The 26,884-nt window shown below is 45.5% G+C and overlaps 1 protein-coding gene across 2 annotated transcripts in view; it reads left to right on the forward strand.

Annotated features, from left to right (window-relative positions):
• SWAP70 (switching B cell complex subunit SWAP70) overlaps window positions 1–26,884 on the forward strand; it is a 69,854-nt gene that overhangs the window by 41,177 nt on the left and 1,793 nt on the right. For both annotated transcript variants that reach the window (XM_036325349.1, XM_036325350.1), the window contains 8 exons: window positions 4,805–5,032; window positions 8,248–8,394; window positions 9,717–9,825; window positions 12,257–12,438; window positions 16,539–16,646; window positions 18,186–18,352; window positions 25,116–25,314; window positions 26,655–26,751. In XM_036325349.1, the coding sequence (XP_036181242.1) occupies window positions 4,805–5,032; window positions 8,248–8,394; window positions 9,717–9,825; window positions 12,257–12,438; window positions 16,539–16,646; window positions 18,186–18,352; window positions 25,116–25,314; window positions 26,655–26,751 (1,237 nt within the window). The remainder of the gene's footprint in view (window positions 1–4,804; window positions 5,033–8,247; window positions 8,395–9,716; window positions 9,826–12,256; window positions 12,439–16,538; window positions 16,647–18,185; window positions 18,353–25,115; window positions 25,315–26,654; window positions 26,752–26,884) is intronic.

Genomic DNA, 26,884 nt, shown 5'->3' on the forward strand with positions numbered 1-26,884 from the left:
TGTATATACTAAGTTTAATTGTAATCTTTTCAACAGTTTTTAGACTTCATATAATTAATTTTTTAATTTTTCTAATACTCTAAGTACCATAATGATCATTTGCATTTTAAGTCCAGAATATTTTTAAGTAAGATTTTGTTCTCTAGCTTTGATTAATGCTATAAAAGTAACAGCTGTAATTATATGAATAACATAAGTGCTATAAATAAGTTTGCTTTTGACTTAGTTTTCCATCACCCAGAAACTAGTGTCAAGAATATTGAATAAATATTTAAGTTACTTACTATGCAAAAGTCAAGACATGGCACGTCCTTATTTGAGATGGGTTTGTAATTTTTGTCATACGGTATTCCTGGAAACATGTGTCAAAGTATAGTTTTTACATTAGTATTCACTTCCCACAGAGCCAAGAACAAAAACAGGATGTGTCCGTTGTGAGCTTGTTTGGAAGAGTTGCCTAGAAATAAATATCAAACCTGAAATAGTTTTAAGAGACCCTCCGTGAAATAAAACCTGAATTGTTGTTACGCCAATAAAGGCCCTTTTCAATGATGACAGGGAAAGAACATTCAACAAAATAAATTTTGGAACCAAAGGCATTGCAAATCACATGCAGTTTAAAAGTTTATTCTTTGTTATTTTTGGTGAAACTTGCTTGGAAGGAGGAAGTAAGCTGCTTCCTGAAACTGAATGAGCTCCTAGAATTGATGCAGGTCACTCCAGACTCACACGCAGCACGTGATTTATTAGTTAGTATAATTGAATAGCTGAGAACGCTTGGCCCAGTGTAATGATTTAAGAGGTCCTTAAGTTACTTGGTTATGACAAGTAAATGATTGTGTCGAAAGTCAGCAGGAAATGAATCTAATTGGTTGTCTGGCACAGTTACTGGCAATGCTGAGCAGATGCTGGTGCTGATGACCAACTCAGAAAGGTTTGGGAGGTCACCTTCAGAAAGGTTTGCTCGTAATAGGTCCTTTCTGGGTTACAAACATTATAAAAGGTCGTCCGATAGGCAAGAAGAACTAAAGCTCCGACTGTAGGCTGGGGTTCATTCACTAGGGGCAGGTGAGGCAGAGCTGAGGCTGGGTGTCCACAGGTACAAATGGTCAGTTGGATGCACCTCTTTGCCACGCCCACTTTTCCTCATGCTTGTGGCCATATGCATATATTGACCTTGGCTTCCTACTAAAAGTTCTAGTTGTGCTGTTACTACACTTACCCCAAGTTGTGATCAGGCAGGTTATGGGCCCTTCATTTTGCTGCCTTGGGGCGATTGCATTTCTGTACCTGTTAATGCCTCTAAGTTAGTTTACCATGGGCAGTTATTTATTTTAATGTTCTTTCTTTCTTTCCTTTGTCTTTCTTCAATCTCTTCTTGCCTTTATATTTTCTCTCTCTTCTCTTTTGTCTCATTCTTTCCTTCCCTCTTCCTTTGTCTTCCTCTTAATATGTCCTTTTTCTCTCTTTCACTGACAATCCCTGCTACTTCTGTTGAAGAGCCAAGAAAATAATCTCTGATAAGCTCAATAGTAGATTATAGATCTCCAACAAGTGAAGGAAAGACCTGAATGTGTCTTTCTCCAACAAGTAAACATATGTTAGATTTAAGGGATTAAGTAATCTCCATACTAGAGGATTTTTACAATCTTATCAAATTAAATCGTAGAACTCATGATCTTTTTTGACTTTGTGATATTTTATGAATGTACATTTCTTTGCAAATATGTTTTTCAATTTTTTTTTGGTTAAAGTTTATTTCACAAACAATGTTTTAACCAAGTTAATGGAAGTGTTAAGAAGAGAAAGAAAGTCCTAGCTGGTTTGGCTCAGTGGATAGAGCACCGGCATGCAGACTGAAGGGTCCTGGGTTCAATTCCAGTCAAGGGCACATGCCTGGGGTTGTGGGCTTGATCCCTGGTAGAGGGCAGGCAGAAGGCAGCCAATCAATGATCCTCTCTCATCATTGACATTTCCATCTCTTTCCCTCTCCCTTCCTCTCTGAAATCAATAGAATATATATATTTTTTAAAAAAAGAAGACAAAGAAAAATATAATTCACAATCCTATCTGTAACAGACTTGCTGTTTCTATGTTTTGTACTAGTATTTGTCAAAATATTTACATAATCTTTATGGAGTATAAATCATAGGTAAATTTAATTTTGCATTCTTCTTCACTTTATGTACTTTCATAAATGCTTTCTTTTTTAAAAAAAACATATTTTTATTGATTTCAGAGAAGGGAGAGGGAGAGAGAGATTGAAACATCAATGATGAGAATAATTGATCAGCTGCCTCCTGCACACCCCTACTGGGGATTGAGTCCACAACCCAGGCATGTGCCCTTGACCGAAATCGAACCGGGGACCCTTCAGTCCCCAGGCCGACGCTCTATCCACTGAGCCAAACCAGCCAGGGCTATAAGTGCTTTCTTGAAAGTAATTTTAAATGGTGGTACAATAGTCCACTCAATGCCGAAGGGAATTAACATTGATGGAGTACCTAGTATGCCTGGCACTGTGCAAAATGTCCTGTATTTGTTTCATTTTATCTCCATAGTAGGTATATGTGATGAATGTTATTTTATTTTTTAAAATATATATATATTTTTTATTGATTTCAGAGAGGAAGGAAGAGGGAGAGAGAGAGATAGAAACATCAATGATGAGAGAGAATCATTGATTGGCTGCCTCCTGATCCTATTGAGGATCGAGCCTGCAACCTGGGCATGTGCCCTGACTAGGAATCCAACTGTGACCTCCTGGCTCATAGGTCAAAACTCAACCACTGAGCCACGCCGGCTGGGCTGATGAGTGTTATTATACTCATTCATTTCATGAGGAAATTGCGGCTTAGCTTAATTTATTTCAGTTTAACTAACATTAATTGAGCTCTACTACGTTCTAAGTACCATACTGAGTTCTGGGGATTCAAAGATGAGTGGGACATGGTCCCTCCTGTATGGAATTCATAAAACAGTGGGGAAGCCAGTTAGTAAAAAGATCATTTTAATTCAGTCTGCTAAATGCAGCAGCATAGACAAACACCTGCCCGGGTTAGGGTTGGTCAGAGCAGGTTTGCTTCTCAGACCTTAGTGTGCCTTTGAGTTCCTGGGGCACTTGTTCAAAGGCAGATTTTGGGTTTTTCGTGGGATCTGAGACACTTAATTTTAATAGGTTTCTAAGTGCTGCTGCTGCTGGTCCACACATCGCATTTTGGGTGGGAATATCTTAGACGATGTAGGACGTGAATAAATATCTGTTAGGTAGAGAAATGGGTGAAGGTGTTCTAGACAGAGCAGCGTGGGGAAGGCATTGGAGCATAAGCAAGTGTGTCATGTGGGTAAGCTACTTATAATCTATGGCAGGTATTGGCAAACTATGGCTCGCTGACTGAAGCCAGCCCATGGTCTGCTTCATATTGTCTATGTGCTAGGCATCGTTTTTACGGTTTTCAAAGGGTTATTAAAAAAGACACACACACACACACACACACACACACACACCAAAAAACCCCAAAACGAAGTAGAAAATAAACGGAGATGCACAAAGCTTGAAATATTTACTACCCAGTCCTTCAAAGAAGAAGTGGGGCCCCTGCCCAGTGGTGTTGGTAGCACTGGGGAGTGTAAGTGTGTCATGAGCGAGACAGCAGGCAGGGCGAGGGCCACCGATGGATGCAGAGGAGCTTGGCCTTTATCTTTGAAGCAGGGTTTAAAGACAAGGGTCACAGGCTCAGGTTGGGTTTTAGAAAAATCTCTCTGGCAGAATACAGATACCAGGGGGCGATGCTGGAGGCCGGGGCACCAATGGGAGGCCCGAACCAAGGCAGATGGGGTAGGAGGAGACGGAATTGAGAACTGTCTTGGACAGTTTTTCAATCCCTTTTGACTGCGACCTACAGGAAGATAAACATTTATTTCATGACCCAGCACACACAGATACATGCACACACCAAGCAAGACTTGTCACTCAAAACATTTGTCTTCATTGTGGATAAACTGAAATATTTTTTCATTTCCTTAAAGAAAATGCTACTTACTGCCCACTAAGTTGATTTCATATTGAGTCATAACCTGCAGTTTGAAAACCTCCTGTCCAGGGGGGTAAACACCGTGGGATTTTGTCGCCGATTTGATGTAAGGCCGTAGGGAATAAGGATCCTGCCATGGTGAATGGTACTGCCCCAACCAAAATCAGTAATAGAAAGGAAGCCATTTGGAAGGTGGAGACGACTCAGTGTTTCAGGGTTTGAGAAGCTCTTCCAGGCCAAGCTAGAAAGTACATTGTTTACAACATTGTCAGCGTTCCTAACGGGAGGAGGCAGCATGAATTTAAAATAACTGCCTTATATCGAAAATGTGTAAATTGGGGAGTAACTTGTACATTTTACTTTGAGATGCTTATTTAACTGGGTGCTTACATATTAGAAAAAGATGAATATTCTTTTTTTTTTTAAAAATGAATATTCTGATGTATTAAAATATTTATCCGAGAGAGAGTAATCAGATCACATTAATTAGTTTGCGTATGGCAGTGTATGTGTGCAGTTTGCTTTGGAAACGTATGCAAATACACGATCAGAGGGTTACCAGAGTTTGCTTCCGTTACTTATTCTAGGTCAATGTAGAACCAGTGGCATTTGTCCACACCCTTCTCCCTGACAGAATCATGATCCGCTGTTGGAATTGTAAAAGAATATCTCTTAAATGGACCTTATCAGTGTACATAACGTAGATATGTACCTAAGTTAAAAGGTTATTTTTTTACTAGTAAATAATGCCTTCTAAATTCTCTCTGTAGATTGAATACCTGCTTAAGAAACTGACAGATGCGATGGGAGGAGTTTGGCAGCAAGAGCAATTTGAAGATTATAAAGTCAACTTCGATGACGGGAAAGACGGCCTTTCTGTGTGGGAGCTGATCGAGCTCGTTGGAACCGGGCAGTTCAGCAAAGGCATGGACCGGCAGACGGTGTCCATGGCCATCAATGAAGTCTTCAATGAGCTGATACTAGATGTGTTGAAACAGGTAAGACTCCTGTAACACCGTGTTTCTTCTCACCTTTGGAATTTGACATGTTTGAACTCAGACAAATTTTCATCACAAAGATGAGTATAAGTCACTTAAAAAAAAAAAATATTTTATTGATTTTTTACAGAGAGGAAGGGAGAGGGATAGAGAGTCAGAAACATTGATGAGATAGAAACATCGACCAGCTGCCTCCTGCACACCCCCCACTGGGGATGTGCCTGCAACCAAGATACATGCCCTTGACCGGAATCAAACCTGGGACCTTTCAGTCCACAGGCCGACGCTCTATCCACTGAGCCAAACCTGTTACGGCGAGTATAAGTCACTTTTACTTTAACACGGATTTAGAGCTGAACAAAGTCTTATTTTCTCAGGCTTTCCTTTTGCAGACTTACAGGTGCATTTCTGAAGTATGGTTAAGCATTGGAGTTGCTATTTTTTAAAAATATATATTTTTATTGATTTCAGAGAGGAAGGGAGGAGAGAGAGAGAGAGAGAGAGAGAGAGAGAGAGAGAGAGAGAGAGAGAGAGAGAGAGAGAAGAGAAACCTTAATGATGAGGGAGAATCATTGATCAGGTGCCTTCTGCCTGATTGGGGATCGAGCCCCCAGCCCGGGCATATGCCCTGACCGGGAATCAAACTGACCTCCTGGTTCCTAGGTTGACGCTCAACCACTGAGCCACTGTGGCCGGGCGGAGCTGCTATTTTGAAAGAGCTGTTTAAACGATCACATTCGCAAATGATTTTTAAAGGACTCTCATGTCATGGGTACCTCCACACCTGTCCATCTGAAAGGTCCCCACGGCGTGTTGGTGAGCAGCAGCCTTGCAGTTCCTTTCGCAGTGTGAGGTGTGGGCACAGAGCCGTCGGGAAGGGCACTCAGTAGAGTGTTGGAGAGATCACCTCTGGATTGTGGAAGTTCTGCAAATTTTATTTTCTTCTTGATTCCTTTCTTATTATTGGACTTAGCAACATACATGAATTTATGTATATGGTTATATATTATTTTTGTAAAATCAGAAAAATGCCCTTATTTTTGGAAGAAAACCCCTTTACATAACAAAATTGCATTTGTCTTATTAGATTATGATATTTATTTTCTCAGCACCTGCAAAGCAACTGGTAATCATATGGGGAGATTAATGCTTGTTAAATGGAACGTATATATTTATTAGTGGATCTTTCAAATTTCTTATCCTATATAGTAAAAGGCTAATATGCAAATTGTCCCCTCCACCAGGAGTTTGACTGGGAGTTTGACTAGGGGGCGGGGCTGGCCGGCCAACCACCCACAGTTCCTCCCCCCACCCGGCCCATCCCTGATCAGCACCCCTCACCCGATTAGGGTGGGCCAGCTGGACCCCACCCATGCACAATTTGTGCACCAGGCCTCTAGTATTATAATATTGAATAATAACTCCAATTTGTGATTTCCTTACTTTGGTCCTTTTTTTGTTCAGTGGGTAATATTGTCATCCTTGCTCTTTTTCCCTAGTGGAGCCCATCAATAAACAGTAGTTGAGGCTTAATGTGTATAGATTTTTGGAGCTTCGAGGAGATATAAGACATGATCTCTGCGAAGGAGCACTAAGCCCATCAGGACGGCAGGATACGGATTACGGATGAATTTCAGTGTGGGATAGCTTAAAAATATTAGAAAAACTACAGTTTACTTTCAGCATTATTTTGTATTGGTTCCTGTACAGCATAGTGGTTAGACAGTCATATATTTTACGAAGTGTTCCTCCTGATATTTCCGTTACCCACCTGGCACCACACATAGTAATTACAACATTGTTAACTCTGTTCCCTTTGTTTTACCTTACATCTCTGTGCTTATTTTGTGACTACCAATTAGTGCTTCTTACTCCCTTTGCCTTTGTTGCTCCGCCCCCTGTACATTTAATATTTAAATGCCAGCTATTCTTGAACAGCCTTGAAAGGCTATCATCAGGTGTAATTTTGTTGAAGTAAAAGTTTGAATTATACACCTTTGAGGCTGATATATGGGGAGGAAGTACAGACTTACAAGTATGCATAGAAGCTACACGTAGAAGCCAGTATCCTTACCTATTGCTTCATTCTTTCTTTGCTCATCTGGAGCAGAGTTCATCTTCCAGAATACTGTGAGATCAAATAGAAAGGTAAGTTGGTGTCAGAAGGTGATTGGCTGAGTAGTATATCTGGCTGTTAGCACCTTTTAGCATTTTTATTGACGGAGGGTTTGCTTTACTGAGAGTACTGTTGGTGTGTGTGTGTGTGTGTGTGTGTGTGTGTGTGTGTGTAAAGTAAAATAGACTGCATAGTATAATGAACTCCAATATATCCACCATCCAGTCCCATCAACCACTAATACACGGTGAATCCTATACTACCTACTTTTGCTTCTCCTGTATTGTCTTGAAACAAATCTCAGATATTTCATTTTATAAAATTTATAAATATTTCTTTTTTAAAAATATATTTTTATTGATTTCAGAGAGGAAGGGAGAGGGAGATAGAAACATCAATGATGAGAGAGAACCATTGATTGGCTGCCTCCTGCACGCCCCCCACTTGGGATCTAGCCCACAACCTGGGCATGTGCCCTTGACCAGAATTGAACCTGGGACCCTTCAGTCTGCAGGCCGACGCTCTATTCACTAAGCCAAACCAGCTAGGGCAATATTTATAAATATTTCAATAAGCATCCCTAAAATATATGGAATTTTAAAAAACTACAATGCTATTAACATCAGGGATTCTAAAATCTACTATCTGCCTGGCCGGCATGGCTCAGTGGTTGAGCATTGACCTATGAACCAGGAGGTCATGGTTCAATTCCTGGTTAGGGCACATGCCTGGGTTGCAGGGTGAACCCCCAGTGGGGGGTGTGCAGGAGGCAGCTGATCGATGATTCTTTCTCATCATAGATGTTTCTATCTCTCTCCCCCTCTCCTTTTTTCTCTGAAATCAATACAAATATATATATTTTAAAAAGTCTATTGTCTATTTAGCTTTGCAGGGAGGAGAGGGGTGTCTAAAATTCTGCATAGCCTTTTGTTTGCATGTGCTTATGTGAATTTGACTAGGAATAGTGTCCCTGGCTTTCATAGATCCTCAAAGGGTTCATGATCCACAAAGGGCAAGAACCATCCATCAGATAATGGAGTAGGTAGGAATATCAAGGAAGAGAGACACAGGCATTTATGTCAGATTTAATCTCTTATAGGGTTACATGATGAAAAAAGGCCATAAACGGAAAAACTGGACTGAACGCTGGTTTGTACTAAAACCCAACATGATTTCTTATTATGTGAGTGAGGATCTGAAGGATAAGAAAGGAGACATTGTCTTGGATGAAAACTGCTGTGTGGAGGTAAGAGCCTACTGTTACCTCTTTGCGGTGCTGCCCCCTGCTGTTCAAGTAGCTTATCTTCTTTGTAGACTTCAGGTCCTCAAAATAATCTTAAAACTTAATTCCCAACATAATATAGGCTAAAGTTGCAATAAAAATTAAAGATACCTGACAGAATTTTTTCTAATGTGAATTTGTCTTCTATCTTATACTCGTGAACAAAGGGTAGGGATTGAATTGCATTCGTTTGTACATTTACGGAATCATTATTGAATAAAACTGAGTCATCAAAAGAAAATAAAGCAAAAAAATCAGTTGAAATAATGAACATACCAGCAACTCTGGGCCATTTTGAGTGCAATGAATAAAACGGAAGAAATGAGCAATACCTTTGAATACTTTCAGCGACTTTCAGTACATTTTATTCATAACTGTTCTGTCAAGAAGTGAAGTCCTCAAGAACATACATTTTTGAGTATTTATATCTGAACTGTTACCAGGCCTGTCTTTGTTGAAGAACATTTCGAATACCTACGATCTTACTCATAAATGATAATGTATTTTGATGGATGAAATGGTATAGAATTAATGTTCTAGGGTGTGCAACGCCCATTAAGGTTTTTTTTTTTAGATTCAGCTAAACATGGAAAATCACAAAGATTACAACAGGCCATACCAGTCTTCTCATAAGGATGTAGGTCAGGAACCACAGCTTGCCAGCACCAATCCAGGTGCAAGGAGAGGAGAGGGGTGCACACCTCTGGCAGGCGTGGAAATCACTCTGGCTTAGAAGCCTCATTGCTCAGAGGAGTGAGTACTTGTAGTAGCTCCGTGGGTGTACCTGCCAGGGTTCCTGTAAGGGACGTGCTCAGGTCCGAGTCTCTGTGCCAGGGAAGCCCAAAGCATGGCATCCCCATCAGGTGGTGGTTCTCCTGGTCAGGATTTGGTATACTGATCAGGAGTCATTGTTCCCATAAGTAAAGTTGCCCAGGGGATAGAATTAGTGAATCAGTTACATGCATTTAGAGGTATTTTTCATTAACATTGAATTCCAGCCAGATTTGTATAAATAATTAAGATCGAATTTAATTTAAAAACTTAAAAATAATATCTTAGCCTTGGCCAGGTAGTTCATTGGTTAGAGCATTGGCCTGATGTGCCAGGGTTGTGGGATGGATCCCAGGTCAGGCACATACAAGAAGCAACCAATGAATGCACAAATAAGTGGAACAACAGAAGTCTGTGTTTCTCCCTCCTTCTCTCTCTCTCTCTCTCTCTGTAAAAAAACAAACACAAAGAAATAAAAAACAACAAAAAAGAGCTAACTTGGCTTTCTGTTTTAGTCTTTGCCTGACAAAGATGGAAAGAAATGCCTCTTTCTCATAAAGTGTCTCGATAAGACCTTTGAGATCAGTGCTTCAGATAAGAAGAAGAAGCAGGAGTGGATTCAAGGTACGTGACTTTTCCTGTTGGTCCTGGTGTCTCTCGGAAGCTCTGACTTTCTATTTTTGAAGTTCATGTAAGATACCGAGGCCTTGTTCCCTCCTTGTCTGTGTTAATACTGGGTGTGACATGGTAGCTTAAAGAAAAACAAATCAAGAGCAGTTTCCAAATTTTTTAGTCGATTTCATTTTTGTAATCATCTTACGGGAAAATTGTAAACTGGACGTTTTGAGTGTTATTCACTCCTGCTATTTGAAGAGTGTGGAATTTCCCCTTTTAACAACTGTGGAGAATTTTAAAGTGACCGTCAAAGAATGAGACACTGTATATTAGATTTTTAAAAATGATGGGGAGATTTCTGAATATGATATTCTTGGACTTAGTTATGTTACTGGGACCCCAATTTTATTATTTTTTTTTTTAGTCCACCTGCCTGTGTGCACTGGCCCGAACAAATGCAGGCGCGGGAGTTTGCAGAATAGAAAGAAAAATAGTTTAATATTGAAGTGACCAATCCAGCGATGGGGAGCTAATGCTAAAAACCCGACTCCTCTGTGGCACATAGGTTAAGATTATATAGGGCAAAAATCACAAGACACTGAGGGGTAGGGGCTCAGGGTCCTGCTGGGAGCTGACTGGCTGGAGGTGAGGTAAGGTAATGAATCATTTCTTCGGGTCTAGAGGACAGTGCTGAGGTCTGCTCAGGCGTCCCTCTGTCTGGGCTCTTGGGGAAGTAGCTGGGCTTCTCCACTTTAGGGCTCAGGAGCCGAAACATAACTTAGGTCAAGATGTTATCTTTAGTCTGGACCTTGTGACCATTACTCAGGTCTGGGCTGTCTTCTGCTGCCTCGGGGGCGGCTGATTATCCAGGGGAAAGGCTAGGTTTCTGAGGGGTATACTGAGAGAAATAGTATTTTTAGAGCTAGGATTTAAAACTAAATGTAGTCAAAGTCATAGGGACCCTCAGTGTCAGGCGAGAAAAGATTGCATTGCAAGCTGTGCTCTTTCTTTTTTTTTTTTTTTTTAAATATATTTTATTGATTTTTTACAGAGAGGAAGGGAGAGAGGTAGAGAGTTAGAAACATCGATGAGAGAGAAACATCAATCAGCTGCCTCCTGCACATCTCTCACCGGGGATGTGCCCGCAACCCAGGTACATGCCCTTGACCGGAATCAAACCTGGGGCCTTTCAGTCCGCAAGCCGACGCTCTATCCACTGAGCCAAACCGGTTTCGGCTGCTGTGCTCTTTCTTGATGTGGTTTAAGAGTGTGAGGCAAGCCCAGCTGGGTTTGAATCGTCTTTCCTGAGTCATGTAGGCTGAGTTACGAATTCTGTAGCTGCTCTCCTCTCCTGTGGAATGGGAACAGTAACAGTACTGCCCTCTAGGGTTGTTGTAAAGGTTGATAATTAAATAATGAAGTTATACTCGCATATTTAAAATGATACATCCTTGCAGAAATGCTTGTGATACGTTGCAAGCAACCTAAATGTCCGTTAATTGGGAAGTGGTTGAATACATTACGGTACAGCTCTGCAGTGGAGTACTGTGCAATACTTTGTGTAGTGATATGAAAGCTCTCAAGGATAAATTAAATGAGAAAACCAGGGCTCAGAAGAGTGTGCTATGCCACTGTTCATGTCAAAAGGAGGCGGAGGATGTATATACATATTTACTTGTATATTCTTAATCTATTTCTGGAAAGATGCCCAAGGAACTGTTAGCAGTGGTTGCTGGTGGAGAGGGGAACTGGTACTTGGGGATAGGAGTAGGAGAGAGACTTCCTCTATGTCCTTTCATGCTTTTGAATTTGAACAAAAGTGTTAACTATTAAAAAAAATTATACAAGTGAAACCATCAGGAAAGAAATTAGGTTTTACATAAAAATTAGATAATGCACGGAAAGGGTATACATATAGTAAGGATTCAGTAAATGGAGGCTACTATTAACATCTCAGGAGGGAGGCATATAGGGAGACGGTCTCAAAAGGCATAGATGTCGGGCAAACTCAACACAGCAGGTAGCAAATCAGATACCAGAACTTTGAATCTCAGCCCTTACTATGGCTAAATCTTAGCCTTTTGACAAGTATGGGGAAGGGAGTGGAAAGTGTTATTTATTTGAAAGTGTTGTTTTAAATAAATTCTTCAAATGTATGTGGTATTCCTGAATCAAGCATCTATTTAAGCACAGATATATAATTTTGGAATATGGGGGCTAAAAGTGACTTTAGAGATGATCTCTCTCATTTTAGAGGTGAGGAAACTGATGCTTAAGCCACAGTGTGACCTTGGTGACTTGCTCAAGGTCACACCGATACTCAGTGGCAGAGTCAGAATCTACACTGAGGCCCGTCTGGCTTCCTTCCCACTGTGCCTTTGCATGTTAGGGTTACAAAGAATAACAGGCGTTTCCTGTGTTCTCTCTGCACCTTTCACAGCCATTCACTCTACCATCCATCTGCTGAAGTTGGGCAGCCCCCCACCGCACAAAGAAGCCCGCCAGAGTCGGAGGGAACGCCGGAAGAAGCTGCTGGCTGAGCAGGAGGAGCTGGAGCGGCAGATGAAGGAGCTCCAGGCTGCCAACGAGAACAAGCAGCGGGAGCTGGAGACCGTGAGGAAGGTGAGGAGAGGGGAGCGGACGCTGGGCTGGGCCCGGAGGGCTCTTTGCATCGCAGGAGCCACAGCTGCCTCACTTCCGAGCTTTGGTTTTACTAAGACCAGGTTACTGCAGTTTTGTGGAGATTTTTTCGGCGAACTGTGTTCCCAGGAAGTGTATCTACACTCTCAGGACACCCTGGTTTCCCCAGCCTGAAAGGATGAGGGCCTCAGGACAGCAGGGACATTGCATTGACCAGAGAAGCATATTTATAAGAAAGCACACTTGAATTTTGTCAGAGAAGGTTGAGAAATGTTGTTCCCCTAAGATGTCACGGTGACTTTTGGCGACCTGGGGAGAGTCTGTTGCTTTTTCAGTTTTCCCCCTTTGCTCTCATCTTCACTCGTGAGGACCTTATAAGACCCTGAGTGTAGAATTGTGGGTTTTACTTACTGTTCAGAGTCAGAGGTCCAGTCTGGGTCAGCTTCTCCTCCCATCTCAGGGCTAGGGGTCAAGTACCATAGGCTGTACAGCTATGGTAGTTGTTGACGGTCACAGGGCGATCTTGTTCCTTGGTTATGTCACGGTTTTGGGGGGGTGGGGAGTTGGTGGTGAGTGCCCAGCGTGTGGCCCTGGTCTTTACCTGGGATACCTCTGGGTTGAGCCCGTCTGCCTGAATCACTGAGCACGTGTGAGCCATGAGCCGAAAGACCTGTGTGTCCTCCTCTGCAGCACCTTTGCCCTGGGATGTGGGGGTTGCTTATAGTATTGTTATCGGTGGAAGGGGGATGTCCTTTCCCCGCTGAGTGCTTTGGGTGGAGTCCTTACGACATCTCAAGAAAAAGAATTTTCTGAGACTCGCATAGGAAGATGAGTGATTTTTATTTGCGTGGAATTACATCTCTGGGTTTCCAAAGTCCCATTTCCCTTAGTCCGGTCCTGGAAGGAGGGCGGCTGGGGACTCAGAAGAGCTAAAATCAGAGCCAGTGGCCAGAGTTTCGGTTGCATGTGGCAGCCCGGTCCAGTTCAGCATCAGGCTAGTTGTAGTCCTTTAGTCCTTTGTGGGTGAGGTCCACATGGCCATGGGCCATCTGGGCTCCAAGGGGAGCCAAGAGAGGATTCCCCCTGCAACACGAGTCCCAAGGGAGCCAGAGGCCAAGAGCACAAGAGAGCAAGAGAGCGGACTTCTTTGTTTAGGGGATTCAGTGTCTCAGATCTACCCGCGCTTGCAGTGGCCACGCCAACTCTGGCCAATGATCTGTCCCCAGGTGTGACTGACAGGAGAGCACCCTGCCTGTTTCATCCAAACTTTACTGGGCCTGTGTCTATGTATCAGCCCCCCCCCCCCCCCCCCACCCCCCCCACCCCCAGACATGCAGGGAATAGACCAGACCAGAGACTCCCTGCAGGGTGTGAAGCTGCAGCTTCCTGGCAAAGCTGCACAAATGACCTGCCCATGATGTTTGGCCTTCGCTTTGCTCCTTTCCAGTTATTCATAACTAGGTTAATTACAGCCGTATCAGGATAAGGCCCCTCATTCCTGGTGAGGTTCTCTCTTTGCTACCCATGGAAATACCACACTTTATGCTGATTTCCTCCTCGTGGACTCCCAAAGAATTTTTTAATATACTTTTATAATAGTAAGAACCACGTGGACATGCAATCTTAGAAATAGCTCTTCCACCCAGCACATCGACTTTCTAAAAGCAGCTCTTAAGGTCTTGCTGCTCTTCTTCCCAAATCACTCCTGCGTCTCCCCTCTTTGGGCTGTCGTACGTCTTCTTTAAAAACTCCCTTCACAGGCTCAGATGAGCACCTGCAGCATGAGGTTGCTGCTCCCTCCTCCCACTGTGCACAGAGTGCGGTGGATGTTACGAGTGGGGACTGGACATGGTGCCCCTCCTTTATAACTTACAAAATGGGTCATACCTACAAAGGAGAGCACGCAATATGTGTATGCAAATACAGCGACTATTTCTGAAAGTACCAACCAAGTTAAGATAGAATATTGCCAGGAGCTTAGAAGCTCCTGTGTTCTGTCTTTAAAAGAAATTTGCAAGCAGCAAGTTTGTGGTTTATGTTTGGTTTCATGAGTAATTTTATACACGCCTAGACTCCTGTAATTACCACAGACAGAGTACAGACGAACTCCAGTGCCCCAAAGAATTTCCTCACCCTGCTCCTTGTATTCAGACCCTCCCTCACCCAAACCCCTAGAAGCCACCAATCTGTTCCTGTATTTTGGCCTTTTCCAAATTCTCATATAAATGGAATAAGTCAGCATGTGTGTTTTCGGGAGTTCTTTCACTTAGCGTCATGCATTTGACATTCATCCATCTGGTGTCCCTTTAAATTCTTTTGAACTTGGTCTCCCAGTGGCGTGTAGGTCTCCCTTCCTGCTCTGTTATGTGCGTGCCGGCCCGAGTTGACAGGGCCTCGGCCATTTGGACAGCTTTCTTATTACATAGCTTCACAGAATTATTTTTATTTATATTGTTATTGATTTCAGAGAGGGAGGGAGAGATAGAAACATCAGTGATGAGAGAGAATCATTGATCGGCTCAATCCTATTTGGGATTGAGCTCGCAACCTGGACATGTGCCCTGACCGGGAATCAAACCCCTGACCTCCTGGTTTATAGTTGACACTCAACCATTGAGCCACGCTGGCCAGGTTTCATAGAATTATTTAAGCAACTGATTCGGGATTTGATGGATAGGTGTTGAAAAATTGTTACAGATCCCTTAACAATCTCTAATTTTCTTTTTCTTATCAAGAAATAAAATTCTTGCCCTGGCCTGGAATTAGGCTACATATTTGTGAATTTTGTAGGACTTGCTAGGCCTTAGCTGATTGAGAAGAAGCTATAAGAAATCCTGGTATTGCCTTTTTAAAATATAAATTAATAGATTTCTTTAAAGGCTTTACTTAAATAATTTTTTTAAAAGGCTTTATTTTTGTAGGGCAGTTTTAGGTTCACAATAAAATTAACTGGAAGGTACAGAGATTTCCCATATGCGGTCTGCCCCATGCATAGCTTCCCCCATGCTCAACACCCCCCACCAGAGTGTGTACATTTGTTACAATTGGTGAGTCTACACTGATACTCATGATCACCCAGAGCCATAGTTTATATTAGGGTCCACTCTTCGTGTTCTACATTCTGTGGTTTGGACACGTGTAATGATGTACATCTACCATTAGAGTATCATCAAGAGAATTTTGTTCTGTCTGTTCATTCCTCCTCCCAAAATAATGTTTCATTTCTACTGTTGTTTCTTTAAAAAATATAATCATTTGCGTAGGTAATATAATTATATGGTTCAAAATTAAAAATTACAAAAGGATTTAGTGAAACTATTTCCTCCCACTTCTTTTCTCCCTTTGCCTAGCTCCCACCCCGTGCCTAAGGTAACGATTATTTTTTATTTCTTGTGTATCCTTCTAGGTTTATTTAGTATTTATAAGAAAATATGAACATATATTCTTCTCATTCTTTTTTAAAAAAAATATATTTTTATTGATGTCAGAGACGAAGGGAGAGGGAGAGATAAATGGAGAAATCCATTATGAGAGAGAAACATCAATCGGCTGCCTCCTGTACATCCTACACTGGGGATGGAGCCCCCAATCCAGGCATGTGCCCCAACTGGGAATTGAACCATGACCTCCTGGTTCATAGGTCAAGGCTCAACTACTGAGCCGCCGAGGCTGGGCTTAAGCGGTTGTTTCTAATTGTTGTTTCACTGGGGAAAGAGAATTTGGAGCTCCTCAGGCCGCCCTCTGGAAGTTGGGCTCATAAGTGTTAAGGAATAATGTGTAAGATGACAACACTGTACAGTCAGAACCCAAGAAGTAGATCTCGAACTCATGAATGCATTTGTACACGAATGTGACTCAGTGACTCCACTGCAAAATGCTGTTCAGACTTATCAGTAGTCATTGATTTAACGAATTTGTTTTGTATGTTGGCTGGGAAAATTATTGGAATGGAAGTCCAGCAGATCTAAAAGTTTTTGTTCTGTATTTGTGGAACATCAGGAAAGTGTGGATTCTCGCACATGTTTAAGTGTGACCATTTCTCTCTCCAAATGCATTTCTGTGGATGGCTTTCGATTGGGTAGAAACTGGAAGAAGCAGCATCTCGGGCAGCGGAAGAAGAAAAGAAACGCCTTGAGACGCAAGTGGAACTACAGGCCAGGTTCAGCACGGAGCTGGAGCGAGAGAAGCTGGTGAGTACCGCACGCCTGGGGAACGCTACCGGCGCCGTTGCAGGGCCAGCCTGGTCGGTGGGGCGAGGGCCTGGGGGGCTGCAGTGAGGCCATGTTGTCAGCTTGGCTCTGCTACTGGCTTGCAGTGGGCTGTTGGGGAAGTGATGTGTCTGTTCATGCATCCATTGTTGGTTTATTGAGCACCTTCTATGTGCCGGGCACCATGCCCAGAATGTAAAGGTACAAGACATAAACCTTGCTTTCAAGACCCTGAAGTGGAAGTTTAAGGAATGGGGCGGTAAGGGCTGTGGTTAGGGTGACTATGTCTTGGTTTGACATAGTGGCAGGGACAGTCTCTGCCACCTCGGTATAATTATTACCAGCATCCCTTTTCCCTCTCAGAGTATTCCTGGCTTGGAAAATAAATAGCTATGGAAAAAGTGCACATTGGTTCCATGACATTTCTCCTCTGTAATGAGCCAAGTCGGAGGTCCTGAAATCATGAAAACATACGGATTCTGGTCTGCTGCCCTCAGCAGCTCTGATTCATCTAAGAGGCTCCCATCCCCAAGATGCCCGTAGTTAGCAGGTCTTCCCACATTGAGTTCTGACCGTGTGGGAGCGTGCTGAGCCCAGCGCCTGTTAGATGCGCATCACATTGCCTTTGGCAACGTTTTGTCCCTTAGCGTTGAAATGGACATGTTTGAGCTGTGAGAGAACAGCGCACAGAAGAGTGATGTAAACGGGTGCCCCCTCACAGCCAGGGGCCTGGGTTTGTTTCCTCTCTGCTCCCTCTTCCTGAGCCCAAGTTTCTCGTCTTTAAATTAGGGGGTTATCATATGATCCGTCCTGACTGTTATGACGATGACGTGAGCTAATGCCAGTGCAAATGCTTTATAAACTGGATATGCTTGTGTGCGCGCTATTATATTTAGGATTCCCTTGTCTTTTCCTTGTTAAGGCAGAGATTCAAACTCTTAAACCCAGAAGGGAGAAGCCATAACCTTGTCAGGGCACTAAATTCCCTGCCTGAGTCTCCCCAGGGCTGGGGGTGCCCTAGGGGGCGGGGGAGGGGCGGGGGGGGGGGTTGCTAGGCTGCCAGGTAAGTGCAGGAGGCTCTGCACATCAGTGTTTCCCTTTGCCTTCGGCAGTTCCGACTGGGGAGAGGTCATTCCTTTCGGAGAAGACTCTGTTGGCAAAGGGCTTGTAGCTTTAAGACAGAAAATAATCTAAAGAGAAATTCTACAGGGAAACGTATTTTTTTTCCTCTTGACTTGACTGTAAGGCGTGGAGCGGAAAGGATGGAGAATGTACTGGGGCAGGAACACAGCATCGGGGTTGTAGTTTGTCCCGGACTCTCTGGGTGTGGTTCTGGTGTTGGTACTGGGAGGGGGTGCTCGATTCCTCTGTTTTTGCGTCAAGGACGAAGGGCAGGGCCCCGCCATCCTGCGGGGCTGCAGCTGTGGGCAGTGGCAACCCCTCAGGACGGTGGTGGAGTGGGAGGGTTTCCCTGAGGGTGAGGCCAGCCTGCGACGGAACATGACCCTTTTCTACCGTCAGATCCGACAGCAGATGGAAGAACAGGTTGCCCAAAAGTCCTGTGAACTGGAACAGTATTTGCAGCGAGTGCGGGAGCTGGAGGACATGTACGTAAAGCTGCAGGAGGCCCTTGAGGATGAGCGGCAGGCCCGGCAAGATGAAGAGACTGTGCGGAAGCTCCAGGCCAGGTGCCCATCCGTTTGTTACTCGCCTTTGCATAGTTTCTAGGAATGGCTCACGCTGGTGGAGAGGGAGAGACCTGGAGGCTTGGTGGCTGCGTTGTCTATTCTCAGTCGGGGCGCTGGGAGAGCCTCGCTTCCGGGGGCTGCGGCTGACCGGTATTTCAGAGCAGTCTCGGGGTGCCCAGCTAGAATGCCCGGGGACCCAGGATCAGCTCTGGCGAGACCCTGGCTTCGCCGGCATGATCCGGACCAGAGAAGAGCCCTTGGTATGGAGACAGGGGCCTGCTTCACGCCAAGTTGCAGCCCCTTTTTGGGGAGAAGGAGGAAATCAGTTTTCATTTGGTCATTTGGGATTAGTGAGATTCTTTAAATAATTATTATTCAAAATCTTAACTTTTAGAACTTCTTAAAAGCTAGACTGTTTTTTCCCTTAGAGCAGGGGTGGGGAAGGTCGGGCCCATGGGCCGTACAAGGCCCGTGAAATCATTTGGTCTGGCCCTGCCAAGGCAACCGCAGGTGGGACTCGAAATTCAGTAAATCTAGGAGCTTTCGTCATAGCAACATACGTTTATAGTAAGTGAATTATATTAAGTGGATGATGTTATAAATATCTAAATGGCCCTTGGCAGCAAAAAGGTTCCCCACCCCCGCGTAGAGCTTTTAAAGCCAGGTTTACTATTTGTGATAGTCATGTTCTCGGATGAGAACTCTGCGTTTTTGGTCTTTGTAGCAGCAGGGAGGACGGGGTAGAATGAAGACCCGAACATGAAATTGGAGCTCTCCGCTTCATCTCCCACTTGCTTCCCTTTGTGTTCTTTACGATGTCTTGTCCCCACTAAACACACTGACCCCAGTGGCCGGCTGGTCGGCGCTGGTGCACGCAGGCTTCGAGCTGTGACTCCGCTTTGGGGAACTGCTGCGGGACGGCCCAGTAGACTTTCCACGGCTGCCGTTCTCATGTGGAGCGGCAGAGGAGGCTCGCTTAATATTTAGGCAGGAAGAGAAGAGAGGAGGTCTTCGTTGTATGCTTTGCCAAAATGATTTTAAAAATAAATAGGTTTTGAAAATTTTAATTCTATTAAGGAAAAATGATCTTCTAAGTAGAAAATCAAATGCTTAGCATATTACCTGGCATTTACAGTCCGACAGGTGTGTGCTCAGTGCCCTGTGATGTTAACTAGATTCTTAGAACTGCCACCCAGTTGCCATTGGCCCCGATGTTGGCACAAGGTTCACTTACCGGGAAGGTTTGAGTCCTATGTGACTTCCAAAGAGAGGCATTCTATGGGCACAAGATGGTTTGGGGCCTCTTTATTATTTTTGGTGTGCTGGGAGTTTATAGATTACCCTGTGCAGAGAACTCACAGGAGAGCTATGATATATATTTTACTTCCCTGCAGTTTGGAGAGAGGTTGATTCTAACACAGCAGAGTTTGGTTCACAGAGTGAACCAGATATCTCTAGAAACTTATTAAAATACTAGAGGCCCGATGCACGAAATCCGTGCAAGAGTTGGCCTTCCTTCCCCCTGCTGCCCTCTGGCACCTGGGATCCGGGCTTCCCTCGCAGCCCCGGCTTCATCCGGAAGGACGTCTGGTCTAATTAACATATTATGCTTTTATTATTATAGATTAGTTATTTTTTATTTATCAATGAGTGATCTTTGAATAAGAGATAATTTTGGATAAAACTTGTGGCTTTTAACCAGTGATAAACATTAGAATCACCTGTAAAGTTAAAAAAAAATACACATGTAGGGCCTGTCCCACATTTACTGAATCAAAATATCTGTAGGTAGGAGCCAGGAATGAGTATTGCTATTTAAAAAACTCTGGCTAATTATTTTGTACATTCTGATTTAAGTACATAGCAAAATGGTTTTAGCCTTTTGAATGCAAATGTAGCTGTTACATATGTACAGATTTGCACCAATAAGCTGAAATTACTGCACAAAAATTAACTTTTTCTTTTTTTTTTTTAAATATTTTTATTGATTTTTTTACAGAGAGGAAGGGAGAGGGATAGAGAGTTAGAAACATCGATGAGAGAGAAACATCGACCAGCTGCCTCCTGCACACCTCCCACTGGGGATGTGCTCGCAACCAAGGTACATGCCCTTGACCGGAATCGAACCTGGGACCCTTCAGTCCGCAGGTCTACGCTCTATCCACTGAGCCAAACCGGTTTTGGCGAAATTAACTTTTTCTTGATGTGCAAAAGCCACTTTATGAATATACGGTATTTATTTTGCTACTTTAAATTATTTTTCTTTTAACTTATGTTTTGGAACTTGAAATGGGTAAACTGACGCCCTCTGGTGGTCATTTTTAAGCACGGCCAGTCCCTCCCTTGCAATCCCGGAAGGCGGGGCCTGGTTCAGAGGGTCATTTTGTCAGATTGACAAAGGGGTCATTTTGTCAGATTGGCAAAGGGGTCTTTCTCCTTGCTCCCACTCCCAGAACAGGCCGTTCTCGGTAGCAAATCAAGGGAAGTCCTCATGGAGTTGAGATAGAAACACTTAAGGCTCCCTCTAAGGAAACGAAACAGCCTTAGGTGAAGGGTAGATGTCGAGGGCTTTTTAGTTAATCCTCCCGCCCTTTCTTCCAGCAATATTACGTCGTTCTTGGAATAGGTGGCATCTCGTTCTTCCACTGGATGACCCTTTCTCTGTCAGTGTCTTGACATTATCTCACTATGTCCCCAGCGATACTTTATTTACTTATTTATTTTTGAATATGTTTTCATTGATTTTAGAGAGAGAGGAAGGGAGAGGGACAGATAGAAACAATGACGAGAGAGGAACATCACTCACTGGCTGCCTCTTGCGCATCCCTCACTGGGGATTGAGCCCACCACCCAGGCATGTGCCCTGACTGGGAATCCATCTGAGCCACTCCAGCCAGGCCCCCCAGAGATACTTTATATAGTAACTTGTTTAAGTGCAAGAACTTTGACTTGAGCCATCGGGGTCTTGTCAATTTTTTGATATATTAAAATTGAAGTTTATTTTTTTGATGTGTAACCTGAAGGTTCGCTAGCCTCTTCTGAATGGGAACTCAGAAGAAAACTGTTCAGTTGACACTGGGAAAACCCAGCTATTGGAAAGTACTTGAGGCTGAGCCATCGCCTGTCCCATTATAACTTCCTCCCACTACGTTTTCGGGCCTGTGAGGCCTGCGGCACACTTCAGTCATGGCTGCAGCCTCAGCAGCGGGTGCCGCGCCTGGCACATGGCAAGTGCCCACGGGTGTTTTGTGAATAACTCAGCGGATCCAAGTTCTACTCACGGGGGCCTCTCGGAACAACAGTCTCTTCCGCGTGTGATACTTTCCACGTATGTGAAGGCAGTGAGGAACCAAGCTCTGGAGTGAGGTCTGGGTTTGGTTCCCAGCTGCTTTCTAGCTGTGTAACTTTAGAAAAGCCATTTCACTGCGTTGAGCCTTCAGTTCCTTATCCATAGACGGAGGCTGACTGCCAGCCTTGCAGGGTTGAGGAGATGACGCGAGATAATGCTTGCAGACTGCTTGTGCAAGGCCTGGCGTTTGCTAGTCGCTCAGTGTGGGCTTCTGTTCCTTCATCTCGCTTGCAGATGAGGAAGAGAGATAATATGTAGAATGTCAAAATAAGAACTCGTCAAAAGACACTGACAGGCTGGAATGATGGTTTGATACCAAGAAGATAGTTGGCATGGCTCAATGGTTGAGCCTCGACCTATGAACCAGGAGGTCACGGTTCGATTCCTGGTCAGGGTACATGCCTGGGTTGGGGGCTCAATCCCTAGTGTGGGGTGTGCAGGAGGCAGCTGATCAATGATTCTCTCTCATCATTGGTGTTTCTATTCTCCCTCTCCCTTACTTGCTGAAATCCAATAAAAAAAAAATATCAGCAGAACAAGTACAGGATCCAGGAGACCTGGCTGAATAGAAATTCATTCGAAAAGATTCGGAGTTTTACTTTCCTTGTGAAGTGATTGCCAAAAACCTCATCTACTCTCAGGTTAGCCTGAGTGAATGTGAGAATCCAGAGCTAATGAGGCAATAATTCCTCCATAATAACAAAAGCTGCCTTAGTCAGCATTTTCTATGTGATAGATGCTGTTCTAAGTACCTTACACACATTGTCACATTTAATGCATCAGCAAACCTTTGATGGTGGGTGTCGTTCCTATAGCTTTTCTGTAAATGAGGAAACAGAGAGGTTAGATTCTTTGGTCAGGGGCTTGTTTGCAAACCACAGAAACAACTTGCGTTGGCTACAGTAATCAAACAATTCCTGGGAAGGTTCTTAGGTAGTTCTCCAGTTCCACAGTACAGCAGGTGGCCAGGCCTGGGACCCAGGCAGGAACCAAACCCCAGCCCAAACCAGGCCACGGGAAGAGTCCAGTCAGGAGGTTGTGGTGCCGACATTGGCACCATGTCGGTGGCTGCTCCTGCCACCACTGGATCGTGGCTACGGCTGCCACGATTAATTCCCCACTGTCTCTGCTTCTTTGTGTCCGTTGCCTCAGAGGCGAAGATCCAGGAGGGGCAGCTGCTTAGCAAGCCCAGGCTTCCCTCGTGTCCTGGCTGCCAAGGGGCAGGGAGAGCAGGCGTCGCCTGCGGCTTCTGTAGCGGGAGGTGTGCCCTGCTTTCCATCACGACACCTTCTATGCCGGCTTCTCTAGACGTGTGAAGGGGATTCAGATGCTGGGCAGCCACACGCTGTCAGTGTCCTTCCCCCTCCATCCTCTCACCCTGTGGTGAAGAAGCAGGCCCTCCAGTCTTGTTCACTGCTGTGTCCCAGCACCTAGAAAGGACCACGGGAGGGGGTAATAGGTCCACGCGAGCGGGGGAATGGACTGCGCTGGTCAGACCACACTTGCAGGGTGTGCAGGTGTGGACATCGCAGCCCAAGAGACATCCCAGGGGCACCGATTGGCCTTTGTGGAGCTAGGGATGGGAGGTGGGAGGGCTCATCTTGGCTGAGGAAGACCTTTCCCAGGATTGAGGTTGCCCACAGAGCAACGGGCTCAGTCTATAATGCAGCGAGTGGCCCATCAGACAGGGTATTCGAGCCGAGTTGGGTAACCACCTCGCAGGGTGTTGTCGAGGGAATTTTGACAGAGCTGTGGTTGGGGGTTAGGGTCGAGTACTTGGGGGGGGGGCGTGGTTAGGGGTGTGGAGTCTGTTACTTTACTTCCTTTGCTGTTGGTTTTAGAAGAGCAGATGTTCTCGGGTAGTAACTGGCCTGCTATATGGCTTGTTACTGATGGTCCAGACACTAGCGGTGCGTCCTGTCCTGGGCTGGCATCTGACCAGTGTCTGTGCTTTCGGTACAGGTTTGGGTTGTCTGTTGGTTTAGCTGATTTAAATACCTAAGTATCTGGAAGTACTCAGACAGGTAGCCTATTATGGTAACACTAGGGGCTCAGTGCACAAATTCGTGCACCTTGAAAGGAACTGTGGGCCACGAGGCTGCAGTGGGCACAGGGGCAGGTCTCGGGCCCATCCTCTGCACCCCCGCCCAGCCCCTCCCACTGCAGCCCCGTCCCCCCATTGTCCCCTGTTTGCCTGCAGCCCCGCTACCGCCACTGCCTTTCCCACACACTGATGGCGCCGGCCCACTAGCACCTGCTGACGCTGACAGCACAAAGTGATTGGGGTGGCGCCATCAGCAGGTGCGAGTGGTGGCTGCTGCCTCCATCACCCCTCAGGAGTAGGGGGAGGTGGAGAAGCCCTCAGGGGCGATTGGGGCTGGCAGCCACCACTCACATTCAGTGATGGCGCCTAGTGATCGGGGCCGGCGTCGGGCACTGGCAGCGGGTGCAAGCAGTGGCTCCAGTGCCGGCAGTGGGTGTGAGCAGAGCCGGCACCGGCAGCAGGTGCCAGTGCCAGGCGGGACCGTGTCGTGTGGGAGCAAAGAATTTTCAGTAACCACCAGAGGCTCGCCCCGATGACAGTGACCGGCGCCCCGCCTTGGTCTGGTGCCCTCGCTCACCTGCTCCACCATCCCACCACAGCTGACGCCTGCCATATTCTGTGCATGCCCCCTGGTGTTCATCACACATCATAGCGACCAGTTGTTCAGTTGTTCCGCCATTCGGTCTATTTGCATATTAGCCTTTTATTACATAGGATTTGGAGTCACACAGACCTGGGTTGAAACCCATTGCTATGTGTTTGCTTTTCAGTGGCTTCATGTATAACATAGAAATGATAGCTCCTTGTTTGTGGGGTTGATGATGAGGACGGTAAAGTGCTTGGCATGTAGTAATTGTTTAGTAAATGGTTTCTATTATTATTCTACCTTTTGTTAGTTCCTTCTTCCCTCACCTTCATTAGTTTCTCAGCTTTTTCCTCTGTAATAGGTTTTTACAGATGAAAAATGTTTGGATGTTGGAGTAACCAGGCAAATTTCAGAACGTGGCCCTGCCACCTGCCAGGCAAATGACCTGGGTCAGGTCACTTAACCTTTGTCCCTCACTTTCTTCATCTTAAGCTTATTGTGAGGATTAATTAGGAATATACTTAACTATTGGCCCAGTTCGAGGCACAGTAAGCCTCCTTAAATGTCATTAATTTTTTTTCCAAAAGAGGGTGAAACAGTTTGGAGCAGGACGCGTGGGTCATGTCCTGTGAACACGGGCCTCTCTGGGTCCGAGTTTCCTCCTTGCAGCACGAGAGAGGCGGATGGGGTGACCTTGGAGAGTCTCCTGCTCGAGTGCCTCGTCACGTGGGGGGTCAGATATGGAGGCCCGGGGCCCCCACGATCCTGAGCTCCCACATTGCAGGTTGCTGGAGGAAGAGTCTTCCAAGAGGGCAGAGCTGGAGAGGTGGCACCTGGAGCAGCAGCAGGCCATCGAGACGACCGAGGCGGAGAAGCAGGAGCTGGAGAACCAGCGCATCATGAAGGAGCGGGCCCTTCAGGAAGCCATGGCGCAGCTGGAGCAGCTGGAGCTGGAGCGGAAGCAGGCGCTTGAGCAGTACGAGGTAACCTACGTGGCAAATGTGCATTTAAATGGTTAAAAACAAGCTTTTTCTTTTTTTTTAAATATATATATATATTTTATTGATTTTTTACAGAGAGGAAGGGAGAGGGATAGAGAGTTAGAAACATTGATAAGAGAGAAACATCGATCAGTCACCTCCTGCACGCCTCCCACTGGGGATGTGCCAGCAACCAAGGTACATGCTCTTGACTGGAATCGAACCCGGGACCCCTTAGTCCGCAGGCTGACGCTCTAGCCACTGAGCCAAACCAGTTAGGGCAAAGCTTTTTGTTTTGTTGTTAATCCTCACCCAGGATGTTTCCATTGATTTTTAGCGAGAGTGGGAGGGAAGGGAGAGACAGAGAGAGCAAAACATCGATGTGAGAGACACATCTATTGGTTGCCTCCCGCACATGCCCCTGCAACTGAGGTGTACGCCCTCGACCGGAATCGAACCCGGGACCCTTCAGTCTGCAGGTGGACGCTCCATCCACTGAGCAACACCGGCCGGGCAAACACGCTTTTTTAAAATGAGAGAACATTGGCTTAGCGGCAAGAAGCCAGAGTAGGAATTTTGCTTAGCTGGAAGTAAGAAGAAAGGTGGTGAGGTGTATCGGTTAGAGTCCTCTCAGAAGATGGAACCCACACAGTAACTGGAACAGGGAAAATTGAATATAAACAAGTATTAACTATAACCGGATCCCCTATGAAGTGGTAGAGAAGACTCTAAGAGCATGGGAATGGCAGGTGCAGGACTGAGGCAGAGCACCCAGGAAGGACATGCCTGGAGGGTCCCCTGTGGTCACTGGACGGCAGGGAAGCTCCCCGAGGTGCTGTGCCCACGGAGCTCACTGGGGGCCGCCTCTGGGGCCCTGGCCAAAGCTGCCACAGGGAGGTGCCACAGAAACCCCTTGGGGGGCACCACGGGTGTCCCACATGCCACGGGAGCCGAGCCGCCAAGAAGAGCCCAGTGGAACTGGGAAGCCAAGCCCCTTCCCCCTTCAGCCCCCTCGGCTGACAGAGCCGAGATGGTGCCCGCTGGTGGGGAGACTTACCCTAGAGCCACGGCTGGGCAAGGGAGGGTGGACTTGGAGCCGAGAGGCAGGCACCCGGGACTTGACCCTCACCTGTAATCAGTGTGGATTAGGTCCTCGGTGTGACACTCAACTGCTCTGAATCCTAGTGTCCACACCTGCATATGGGGCGCTGCGGGTTCCTGCTGCTTACAGTGGCTGTGAGGGCTCACAGAGAAGACCGAGCTGATGGGAAGTGGCCAGTCATTGTGTTTGGCTCTTCAACTACCAGTGTGTGTTGCCAAATCCAAAACCTGCTCTGTTTCAGGGCGTTAAGAAGAAGCTGGACATGGCAACTAGTAAGACGAAGAGCTGGAAGGACAAAGTGGCCCAGCACGAAGGGCTCATCCGCCTGATAGAACCAGGTAACAGCTGTGGGTGTATTCGGTCTGTCCTTCTGTTTCATTATGTGCATCAGGCTTGTGCAAAGAGACTTCTTCAGCCCCAGTGTGCAGAAGCCAAGCTGCTTAGGGCAAGCGTCTCTTGACTTACTTGCCC

Source organism: Myotis myotis, unplaced genomic scaffold (genome assembly GCF_014108235.1).
Source record: "Myotis myotis isolate mMyoMyo1 unplaced genomic scaffold, mMyoMyo1.p scaffold_m19_p_10, whole genome shotgun sequence".
Lineage (NCBI taxonomy): Eukaryota > Metazoa > Chordata > Mammalia > Chiroptera > Vespertilionidae > Myotis > Myotis myotis.